Genomic DNA, 12,229 nt, shown 5'->3' on the forward strand with positions numbered 1-12,229 from the left:
GCTGGGGCTGGGGGGTTAGGAAGGGAGGGGAAAGTCTCCCTTACCACATTTTTGCACTTGTATAATGCATAATGTCACCTCTGTGAGGGCTGACCCACATTATCTGTGGGGAGGAAGAGAGGAAGGGGAGAATTGTTCTGCAGGGCAAGACTAGATTTGATCAGAGCTCCCTACAGAACAAGGAATGTTGTCCCAGAAAAATAGCAACAAACATGTAAGCCTATACAGAGGGTAGGGAAAAGTGCATGGACACATGAGAGACATCAGAGGTATTTTTGTTATTATCAGTTACCAAGGAAGTGGCTCATAAACCCCTCACCTAAGGAAAACAACATCCACAGGTTAAAATTAAAGCTGAAGGTTTAATTTTTGTTCCCAACCTCCTCTTCTGTGGGGTCTCAGTAGCACTCTTTGTTGCTCTGCCCTTGGGAACAATAATTTCAGCTGGAGCCAGGCAAGTCCCAGCCTGGAGAGGGCTCTGACTCATGGGGTTTCCCTAGTAACCCGAAACAATGGGAAAACACCAAAAACCTTTGCATCCTTAACCAAATCATGGGCAACATCAGACAAAAGCCCAGGAGCCCACTTGAGGCCAGGGCCAGGTTTAACACAGCCACAGTTTGGCTTCTCCCCTCCAAGTGGAGCCACCCCAGACCTGAACGGACCAGGAATGAGCAGTGGGAAGTTTGGTGGAGAAAACCAAGAAGCCCAACTCCCTGAAGGCAAGAGACTGGAAAGCAGAACTCAGCACTGAGTATTTCCTCTCCTCCTCTTTTCCAAGGTGCTGGATCCCCTTCTGGTTCCCAGCCCTTGATCTCAGCAGCCACCACGGCTGGGGGATCCCAATTTTCCTTCTGTAACATCACAACCCCTGCCACAGGCAGCAAAGCAAGAGAGGGGAATGGCTTCCCAGAGGCACCACATCACCCAACATTCATCCCAAGAGCCCAACAGACCAGTTTTGGTTAGGTGGACAGAGCAAAGCTCAGCTCAGAGCAGAGATAAGCTCAGCTACTGATGGCAGAGGGGGAGCTATGCCTTTCCCACTCACTCCAACCTGACCCCAAATTCCTGGGCAGCATCTGAGCCAAGAAGGGAAGGGCAGGCTGGGAATGCAGGCTGGAAGCTAGCAGGGAAGGCAGCCTGCCTGCAGGGAAGCTCTTAGGTGCACAAAAGGAGCAGTCATCCTCATGTCAGCCTCCCGGGATGGACACAGCGCCCTTCACTGAAAAGCATCCACATTTCTGGCAATGAAATAAGGGCTGTGGGGTTTGTTTCTTTTCATAAAAAACCTCCTCCGTGACAAATCATTTATCACCAAGCTTCAGCCGACACAGAGTTCCTAATAATGGGTTTTGTGTCTTGGGAAGAGCCCCGGGACCCTACCTACAGCAGCGCTGGGAAGGGATCCGCGTCCCACTGCTCCCTCGGCACTCAGCGGAGACCTCAGGGAAAGCCAGGAGAGTTTATCATTACTCCCAAACCCATTGCCCCCGTTCCTTGGGATATATCTTGATAGGAGAGCTCCTAGACAGGAAAGCTTTCCCAGTTGGCTCCCTGACATACTCCAGGCCAGCTCGTTAAGTCCTTTCCTCGTTAGAGGGCTGGCCAAGCCTCTCATCCTTCTTCCCTTTGCCTCCAACTAATGGGATTAATGCTCAGCTGTGTGGTCCCAGCAGGCTCCTCCTCTCTCTCCCTCCCTCTGCCACACAGGCCAGAAAGCAGGACTCTCTTTTTTCTGCTGAATCGGGTGTTTCAAGGCAATCTGAGCCGGTAAGGAAACGAGGCGGTGCCAAGGGAAGAGGAGGCGGACGGAGGTCACGGCAAAGCTGGAAAGAGAACGCACTAAAAACCAGAAAGAAAGAAGGGGAAGGGGGTGGAGGGAGAGAATATGTAGAAGGAAATAATAGTTGGGGGGAAGTATTTGTTGCCTGTATTATCCTGGGGCTTTCCCCCCCTCATTAAAGTCTCCAGCGCCGCCTTTAATTGAATAGGCAGCGGGTCCTCCCTTCTCCCAGCGCAGCATCCCGCGCATTCACTCCCTGAAAAGTCCTGCCCGCGGGGTAGGAACCATGAAATGCGCCTGAAAACCGACCTTTTGATTAGAGCTGACAATCCCCGGGGCTCAAACTGGCCATCCCGAGCCCCCTTCCCCCCCCCGGGATCCGAAAGGAAAAATGACATCATCTCCGACCCCCAAAACGTGGGAAGAGCTGGAGGGCAGAGCAGGGAACACGGTGGCTTCCCTTTAATTTAATGTTCGGAAAGTGAATTTTAGTGATGCTGAGAACATTGGGATAACGTGCCAGAGAATAAAACATTGTGATGAAGGTGTTTGTTTCTTCAACACTTTCCCTATTCAGGACCAGCCACTTCACTCATCCTTCACCTCATCACCCTTTAATCACACAAATCCTCCCCCCACCTGTGTTGATAATTCCCCCTTCGTTGCTGGCCATGTGGCAGAAATAATGTCCAAAGCAACAACCAAGTACCCAAGAGCGTCTTTATAACTTGGCCATTCCAGAGCTGGTTGAGCCTTTTGAACATTTTCCACCACTATGTCAAGGAACACTTATAGAAAAGTTAATAAATAGAGGTGAGAATCAAACAAAAACAAAACAAAACCAAACTGGGACAGAGCAAGAGATCCTTGAGCATAGATCTTATTTGCAGACATTCAGATGCTGGAGGAGCAAACCTCCCTCAAGATGACTGGATGAATAAATATCGATCCTTCCACATCTCTCAGGACTCAGGGAATATGGATGTTTTTATCTTAGAAAGGATTGAAAAGGGGTGTAAGGAACCACCACAGGCTGCCCCGTGCCTCAGAGTGAGGAAGGGTGCAGGAACTGTAAAGTTGCTTTAAACTCCTTTTCAAACATATCCTGAATGGTTATCCAGGTGCAAAAAGCTCCTGAAAACCTATAAAAATATTTCCTCTACCAACAAATAGTATTCAGAATAAATCATGAACATCATCACTGCAAAACAAATCACAGATATTGTAATTTCTAACTAAGTAAGCCATGACCATTCTCTTTTCTAGCATTTGCTGAGACTTCAGTGACAAGGAGGAAATGTTCTCAGCTAGGATAAACTTTTGGACTCAGGTGACAGAGAGTGACAGCACTGACACGCCAAACCCAAATTGGCAAGGGGAAGGTGATGGACATGGCCATCAAAGGGCTCTGCTTTCCATGCCTCCAATTCCCACAGCTGTTAAACACCAGAGCCGGCGGTGTGAAGGCACAGCCCTTCCTGCAGCACTGCTCCCCTTCCCAAACCCATTTCTCTTCCCAGGATAACAGATCTGCAGCACCAGAAGAACACTGAAACCCAGGGCAGGGTGGGATCCACATCCCCCAGAGCCGAGCCTTACTATGTTCATGAGGGTGAGGACGTAGTTCTGGACGTGCTCCTTGCCATGGAAGCGCACCACGGAGTCATCCACGGCCAGCAGCACCTCGATGTTGTAGTCGTCCTTCCTGGCGTGGCGCCGCTTGCGCTCCGCGTCCCCCAGCCGCTCCGCCAGCAGCTCCAGGGAATTGGGCAGCTCACCCACCTGCACCCCGGGCCCTGGGCAGGAAAAGAAAGAGCCCTTGAGGTGGCCTGACACCATGGTGAGGCTCCACAGAAGTAGGAATTCAGCAGGGAAAGCAGATATGAGATTTAACTCAAATGGGATATTGAGGTCTGGCTGGTTGCTGGTCCAGCTCGCCCAGTGGCAGGTGAGCTCAGAATGGCTCTGAATTGTGAAGACCAGCACTAAAAGATATGTTAATGATTGGACTTGAGAACCTTAAATGTTTTTTCCATACTAAATGATTCTATGATCTGTGAAAAAGTCAAATCCAGGCCACATTTTGTAGAACCATCACAGAATGGTTTGGGTTAGAAGGGACCTTAGAGCACATCCTGTTCCAGCCCCTGCCATGGACAGGGACACCTTCCACTATTCCAGGCTGCTCCAAGCCCTATTCAGCCTGGCCTTGGACAATTCCAGGGATGCAGGGGCAGCCACAGCTTCTCTGGACAACAACTTCCAGTACCCCAACACTCTCACAACACAGGTGATCAAAGCAAGGCTGCAACTCCTCCAGCCCAGCATTCCCTTTCCTTCTTCTTGACTTTAGCAGTAAAACTGAGCCTAAAGCCACAGGGTGAGATATACAAGGGCTCATAGAAGGAGAAGTCCTCTCCCCAGGTGAAATATTGATTACCAGTTTCTGGGATAGACTGGATTCCAGCAGCCCCTACCTTCAGGGTGGAGGTCGTGGGGCGGCTCGGCGCCGTCCTGCCGGATGGCCGAGCGCCGATAGACAACGTGGGCCCTGCCGTGCTCCTCCGTGTCCTGCTGGCCCCTCTCCAGGGGCTCAATGAAAAACTCATTGCTGTCTGTCCGAATCAGGCCAGCCTGGACTCCACAAAGAAACAAGGAAAAGGGGGGGGAAAATGGTGTGGTTTTATATAACTGTAGGGGGACATACATACTCACTATGCTCATTAAAGATTAATACAGAGCACGCACAAATGGGAAAGGCATCCCAAATAATCTTGTTTTGATCCTACTCCATGACACCAGGATGGTTCTAATACCATGTTCATCTATGACAACCCTTAATTTCTCATGTAGATGGGGAAAAAAAATTAAGGAAAACGCAAGCAACAAAAAAAACCCCCTAACTTGGCTGCAATTCAATTTGTGTCTTTATATGGCTACAAAAGTCGGTTCTGCCTCATCTAGGAGTTGTGTTGGACCCTGAACTCAGGGATACAAGGCTGAAGGGGCTCCCAAGACACTCCTGAGCCTCCCTGAACCCTCCCCATTCCATTCCCACAGTGCCTTTAGGATATCTGCTATTTCACTGACACAACGAGCCGCAACAAGAAGAAGGAAAGAGAAACCATTCTCTCTGCCCCACAAAGTACTTGAGAATTAACAGAGGGGAATCCCGTTGGGGCAGAAGCTGGAAAGCATTATAACTCCACCTCCCAAACACAGGGAAGATGAATGACAGGGCAAACATCGCTGGAAATGTTGTCCTGGCTACCGACCTGCTCCTAATTAACACCAAGCTCCCATCAAATCCCCCTTACATCAGCCTGAGTGCTCACACCCCGCAGCGCCGGCCGGCTCAGACCTCGGGCAAGGAAAAGGATCACCAGGATTTGGCTTCTCTCCCAGGGCAGCCCCCCCAGCTCGGCATTTTTCCCAGCTCCCTCCGTGGCGCACGCGCGCGTTCCTTCCCCTGCTGCTGAAGGGCTGCCTGGAAAGCACCAGCAGAACTTTTGGATCTGTTCTCGGAGCAAAGCCTCCAGCAGCACGGGCCTACTGGAGTCCTCAAAAGGGTATTGGGGTGTTGGAATGGTCCTCATCAAATCAAATAAAATAAAAGTAAAATGTATACAGAGATGTACTTTGGACAGAAGCTGGGGCTCTTCCAAACCCGCCTGGCTCTTTGGGTCCCCTTCATGTTTGCATCCCATTGGATTCATCAGGCAATGGCCAACCTGGCTCTCTTGGATTACACCAAATTTCCTTCTCTACTTGGGTTTCATTAACTGCTTAACTCCACTGCAAAGTGGGGTTTTGGCAGGTTTTGCTTCACCTCCTTCCCGAGGAATCCAAGTCCTTGCCTGACACCTGACATATCTCAGGTTCTTCCCACAGGAGACATCCAGGTCAAACCAGGGAGCCAGGGATTGTGCCCCCAGCCTCAGCCAAGGAGATGAAGAACACAGCCAGGTTTAACCAGGGCACCAGGCAGGGTGGTGGTGATGAGGCAGGGAACAAGCCAGGGAGTTAAACCAGGTTCAGTGATGGCTGGGTGAGGCCATGATGATGGGGCAGGGCACAGAATCATGGAATTCCTTAGGTTGGAAAAGCTCTCCAAGATCATTGAGCCCAACCATTGACCCAGCACTGCCAAAGCCACCACTAAAACACATCCCCAAGTGCCACATTTATACATCTTTCCAGTCCCTCCAGGGATGGGAAACACAAGCCTGTGCCTGGACCTCACAACTCCTTCCATGAAGAAATTCTCCTAATTTCCAGCTCCAAAACATTGCCCTTCATTATACAATAAGAGAAGGAGCAGAAGCAGCCCCTGCCCCAGGAAGAGCTCTTCTGGGACACCACCACCCCCTCCCAGCCCTGCCACGGGGCGTTTCACTCGGGGCCAGGCACCCCAAAGCCGCTTTATGGGTTTAGGGCCAAAGCCGGGACTTGCTGAGTCAGGCGGCCGGACGAAAGCCGTGCTGCAAGGCTGGATTAAAACCTGAAAGAGCCTGGTCCCAAGGCACAGCCCACTTGGGTTTGAGCTGCTCTACAGCTCGTGACTAATTATATCTGGCTCAAGGAATAAAGCAGCCCAGACTTTCTCCCAAAGGCGGGATGCAGCGTGCCGCCGACTCCTGGGATGACTGAGGGCAAAGGGGACAATGCTGGGATTTTGTGTCCATCTGATCAGAGCAGTCCAATAAATGAAACAGAAGCTGCAGTGGTCACCCTGGCACTCACAAAAATAAATTAAAAAACTAAACCAACCCAAAAAACACCATTGCAAGAGGCACGCACCAACCTGCCTGCTCACAAGGAGGAGCAGCTCAGGCTGTATTTCAGCATTTTGGGAGGGTTGTAACAGTAGAGAGGCAGCAGAAAAGGTCAGATGCCACCCAAAAAGTCCCACTTAGCTTTTCTTGGGCTTTTTCCAAGAGTTCAATCCCATCCTCGGTGATCAATTAGCCATATGCTTCCTAGCCTTGATTTTAATTTGGTTTAATAATACCAAATCAAATTAAATCAATTGGCAGGACTATTACCACTGCTTTTCCTAACATGAGATGCTGTCTGCATCTCTCAGTGAAGGCACTCCCCAACCAGAAAATGGCTCTTTAAAGACAATTCCACTGGAAAGAGGGAACACATACACCAAACTCACCCTCACAGAGGGTGAAGTGTCTTCTCCAGCTCTCCTGTGCTTCCTCAGGCTAAGGGAGAGATGAACTCCTGCTTCACTAAGGGGACCCCCCAGGACCCTGAGTAAGAAACTCCTCCTCTACTGCTGGGTAAAAAGCTCCAACTCCCACAGGAATTCAGGAAATTCTGACACTTTACCCAGCTGAGATGTGGAAAAATTAATAAAGCTGCTGCACTCAACCAGGGAAGCTAACAGCAGGGGGAAATCCAGCTGCATGTACAGTATGTATTTTTCCTCTAAGATTCACACATAATTGGGACAAAAAGTCCTAGAAAACCAGGCAGTGTGAACACAGACACCATGGATAACAGCACTCCCCTTCCATCCAGAGGGCATCAGGCATGGTCCAGAGATGCTCCATCATTATTTTCATGCCTCTCTGCAGCACAGGCTTTGCAACCCATCAAACACAACACTTTGCCTTCCTTGACTTCTTTTCCTTGTTCTTTGTGCCCAGGTGAGAAGTTTTTGGGGTGGCTACAGACCAGGCTTTGCCAGGTGAGCTCAAATGTAGCTCCTGGTGGAGTGAGGGCATGAAGACACGCTCGGCACTAATTAATTAAATGGGTTTTCAGCCCCAACAGGGCCTGGTTTGCATCTCACTGCCAGAACTTGGGATTATCACCTGGGAGAAAAGCCCTCATATCCATATAACACCCACACCAGCTGAAGCCAGAGGGATCTATGTGACCAAAGAGACATCTCGCACCCTCTTCCTCCCCAAAATTAACTCTACACCTCAGGAACTGCAAGGAAAATCCTGGAAGACCAAGCCACCCTTTTTTCAGTGGGGCATCATTTTGGGGGCTGTTTCTCCCTCCCTTCCCTATTAATTACTGTTTCTGAGGGCTTCTTATCTGCTGCCACCCATCTGAAGCAAGCCAGGGCCACGGGGATGGAAAATGCTGGCTCCACAGTTTGCAGCACTATGGCAAATCACCCCAGGGCAAAGCCAGGCACACAAATATGGTGTCTGTGGGTGATAATCCTCCACCCATCCCTGCAAACCAGCACAGCAGGAAGGAAGCAAGGTCGGCCACACGCTGCTGAAGCCAGCGGGGAATAATCTGGGATGCCTCCACTGCAGCAAGACGTGTCTGCCGGCGGAGATTCCTGCCTAACGCTGCTTTACCAGTCAGGAATTTGGTGGCTTAGATCGGCTTTGAAATTACATTATGGGCCACAGCACCTTCCCACCCTGGTACGACACACGCCTGCAAAGCATGCAAGGCCAGATTCTCACGCATGGGTGCCTGCAGGGAACGACAGCCATGGAAGGTGCCACGGCTTTGGCATCTGGGAAAAGCATCAGCTCGCTTACGCAGCTAAATGTGGATTTAGGAAAGACTTTGGGTGGACTCTCTTTTTCACAAGCTGGGTTCAGGTTTTGGGGTTTTTTTCTTCCTCTCCTGCACTCCCCCCCTGTTATTTATAATCTCAGTCTCCGTTTATACACGGCCTAATCTCTCTGTGTACACAGCCCTCATCCGCAGCATCCCGGAGCGCTTCCTCTGCCCAGGAAGCGGCGGCCCCGCGCCTCCCACGCGCGCTATCCTGGGATGCAGGAACCACAGCCCCCTCCCAAAGGTCATGGACACCTCCAAGCTAAAGTCCACAGCAATTCCAGGGTCCTTGCTCATGGAAGAGTTTCCTCCAGCCCATCAGCATCATTCCTAACTACGTGCATCCCTCCCAGGTGCTCTGCTGCTTCTCCAACAGGTCATCCGCATCATCTTCCCATCCCATCCACTCCTAGAACCAGGATTCGGTTCTGTTTCTTGCTCTGTTTCCTAAATCAAGCTCTTTTCACTGCTTTTAGGGAATCCTCTTGATCTCCTCACTCCTCCAAAGCTGAGATCCTGAGCAGATTGAAGATGTCAGACTCACTTAAGCCAGAGGGCCAAACAGCAGAAAGCCCATGGAAAAGAGAAACTAACTGTGATGTTGGATGTATCATGAGGGCAAGGGAGCTGAGCACCTGCTTGTCCCCTCAGCCTTGTGTCCCTCACCAGACCAGCTCTGGAAACTCCTGGTGGAAGCCAGGATATTGATTCGGTGGCCACCCAGCAATAAATTTATTGTGGGAAATAGAAAAAAAAATCCTTATCATGGCGGAAAAGCCACTTCTTCCTTTACACAGGCTTAAAAGGGTGGGCTTATTCATGGGTGGCAGGATATGGCTGCATAAATCCACATGGAAAATCATCCTATGGTACAAGCTACACCCTAACCCAGCTGGAACAAGGGCAAAAAGAATGACAACCAACAAGGTGTGCCAGGGGCTGCGAGGGGAAAACGTGGGGCTAAAGCCTAGGAAAGCCTGGAAAAGTTAAATTAAAGCCTGCTTGGGATTGACACTAACAATAGAGTGGGCTCTGGGGAAGAAAACTCCCAGAGCTGTGCCACAGCAGGACACAGATCAGCTGCCAGTGGCCTCCAGCATCCTTCAGCTCATGATGCCAAAGGGAGTGAGATCTGCCAGGGAACCGGCACACTCCAAACCCTGCTCTGTGCTCCAAACCCTGCTCTCTGCTCCAGACTCGGCACTCTTTGCTGGGTCTGTAGGAAATGCTTTTAAAGCTTCCAAGCCTGCCCACACTGGCCAGCCCCAGCACAATCCGTGCCACAGAGAAATGTCTGCAAGTCCACAGCCTCAGCTCATTCCCAAAAGGATGCTTCAAAAGGTGTGGATTACGTGCTAAAAAAATGTGATTCCTGTACGTAGGCGAAATACGTATTTCTAGCTGTGCTGCTCTATCATTTCTGCTTGTACAGTAGCATCAGGCACTGTATAAAAAGAAAGGAATGCCAAATTGCTTGTGCTGGTGGCCAAAATTGGCTTAAGGAGCTCCCAGAATAAAGCAACTAAAAAAGAAATATATACAAAAAATATTTTTAAAAAGGCACAAAAAAAGGCATTTCTTCCAACCCAGCAGTAAGTCTAAGTGGCACCAGGAGAAAACAGCAAACTCTGGCATCTAAAACAAGATTTAAATTGGCTCAAAGGAAATCTGAAGGGCAACGGGCCAAGGGTATTAAAAAATAAGCGCTTCCCCAAGCGTATCAAAGGTAGGGAACCCACAGGCAGAGCAGATGCTGGGAATAATGAGGTAACAAAGCCATTTAAAGGAATTAAAGCGCTGTGGCAGCAAGTTACTGATGCTGAACTGTGCTCAGAAAGCCAAGAGCCTCCCAGCCCCTGAGTGATTAGGGAGAAAAAAAAAAGAAAGAGACATCCTCCTGCAAAAAGATGCTTGGTGGGAGCCAGACTGCAGCTAGCAGTGATTTCAGGAGGTGTTGCAGCTCACACAGCACCATTTAAGAGGTGGGAAATGCAGAGGAAAAGTTCCTGGAGCATTCTCAAGGTAAAACACGGGTGGGCAAGGATGGAACAGCATCACCATGAGTGTGGGTCCCTGTCCCAGAGGCTGGGCACAGCCCGTGGGGGCAACAGCATCTGGGCAGCAGGCACTTCAGGCACAGGGCTGGCAAGTTTTCCAAGCCTTTAAAATAAATACTGGTGCACAAACCACCCTGATGGAGCAGGCAGGTAACACCCAGGGGAAAGGGAACCTGCTGCTGTCAAGGCCTAAAGGGCAACATATGGCTCAGACACCTAAAGCATCACCAAAAATTCAGATTTCAGGACATCAGGATTCATCTCTTTGGAGGAAAGGGCACCAAAACACAGGCAGCACACAGAAAGCACCTGTGGTGGTTCTGCATGGGAGGCATTTAGGGAAGTGACAATTTTACATTTTGGTTCTTTACACTGTCAGCGAGAAGAAAATGTTGCGAGAAGTAGAGAAGTATTCTGAAGGTTTTGTTCGGATTTTTATTACTCCTTCTTCTAGTTACTGCTAATAATTTCTTCTTTATACTCTAAAAAAGTTTCGAGCTTACTTCACCTTTCTCCTAATCCTACCTCACAGCAAAAAGGTAAGTGATTATCCAGCACTAAAACCCACCACACCCATTAGCACACTAACCGGAAAATCTCGAAATTAACAAAATCTGGAAATTAACAAAATCTCAAACTAACAAACCACCAGCCCCCATCTTACCAGCCCATCGCAGTTGCTGATGGCCACGGCAGCTCCGGGCATGCCGGAGATGTCGCCGGTGAAGAGGCAGCGCTGCTGGAGGGGCTCCCGGAACAGCACCTGGAAATCCTCCTGCCACTCGGCCACGGCTCCCGGCGGCACCAGGCGCTGGTTGGGGCTCAGCCGGAGGTGCAGCTCCGTCCCGAACACGGTGACGTTGAAATAGAGCAGCCGGCGCTGGGGGGGCTCCTCCGGGGGGCTGCGCCGGGGCCGGGGCCGGGCCGGGAGCGGGGCTGGCCCCGGGGCACAGGCGGGCTGCCCGAGCCCCGCCGCCGCCTCGCCGGACACCACGTGCGACAGGAAGCGGCCCCGGCAGTCGGTGCTGAAGGGGACGATCACTCCATACTCGCTGAGCTTGCCGGACAGGAGGAGCTCTGCGGGGACAGCGGCGAGCAAAGGGCCGTGGGCACGCACGGAGCATCCCGCGGGGCCACCCCAGCCGGGGGAGCCTCTCGGGACCCGACGGACCCCACAGCAGCTCCTCCGTCCCGACCCGGCTCCGCTTTGTAGTTTTAAGCGGGTGCGTCCAGCGTAGCAGAAGGAACTCGGGCTGACGTCCCCTCGCACGCCAAGCACGCCAACTATTTCTCGCCCAGCCTCCATCTCCCCCAATTCCCACTGAAGCCTCCCCCCAGCAGCAGCGGGATCCCTCTCCCTTCTCCCCATCCGCAGCCACCTGTCAGCCCCCAGCCCCCCGTGCCCCCGTACCTGGGGCGCTGCCGGCGGCCAGGCAGCCGTGCAGGGGGACGAGGCAGGAGAGCACCAGCCGCAGATAATCCATTTGGGGCCGGCGGCGGGATGCGGGCCCGGCGGGATGCGGGATGCGGGGCGGGCGGCGCCCGGCGACCGCCTCCCCCCGCCGCCGCCGCCGCCGCCGGGGCCACCGGCGCTCCCGCCGCCGCCGCTTCTGCCGCCTCCCGGGCGGCGTGGGGCGGGCCGGGGGCCGGGTCTGGGCCAGGGGGTGGGAGGTCGGGCTCGTTTTAATTTAATTTCTTTGAATTTTTAAAAATTTTTTTAAACATAGTTTTCTTATTAAAGACGCGGAGCGGGGGGGTTGGGGGAGTTTGGGGGGGGAAAGTTCTCGCCTTGCCTGTGGATCGTTCTTTTCTTGGAGATTTAAAAAAAAAAAAAAAAAAA

General features: G+C 51.6%; 1 protein-coding gene across 1 annotated transcript in view; it reads right to left on the reverse strand.

The window, feature by feature from the left end:
- Nucleotides 1-11,873, reverse strand: part of ADAMTS14 (ADAM metallopeptidase with thrombospondin type 1 motif 14) — a 31,950-nt gene extending 20,077 nt beyond the window's left edge. The window contains exons 1-4 of the mRNA XM_059477118.1: nucleotides 11,801-11,873; nucleotides 11,054-11,466; nucleotides 4,264-4,420; nucleotides 3,386-3,582 (exon numbers count right to left, since the gene is read on the reverse strand). Coding sequence (XP_059333101.1) covers nucleotides 3,386-3,582; nucleotides 4,264-4,420; nucleotides 11,054-11,466; nucleotides 11,801-11,873 — 840 coding nt within the window. The remainder of the gene's footprint in view (nucleotides 1-3,385; nucleotides 3,583-4,263; nucleotides 4,421-11,053; nucleotides 11,467-11,800) is intronic.
- Between the last annotated feature and the right edge of the window lie 356 nt (nucleotides 11,874-12,229).

Source organism: Ammospiza nelsoni, chromosome 8 (genome assembly GCF_027579445.1).
Source record: "Ammospiza nelsoni isolate bAmmNel1 chromosome 8, bAmmNel1.pri, whole genome shotgun sequence".
In the NCBI taxonomy this organism is placed as follows: Eukaryota; Metazoa; Chordata; class Aves; order Passeriformes; family Passerellidae; genus Ammospiza; species Ammospiza nelsoni.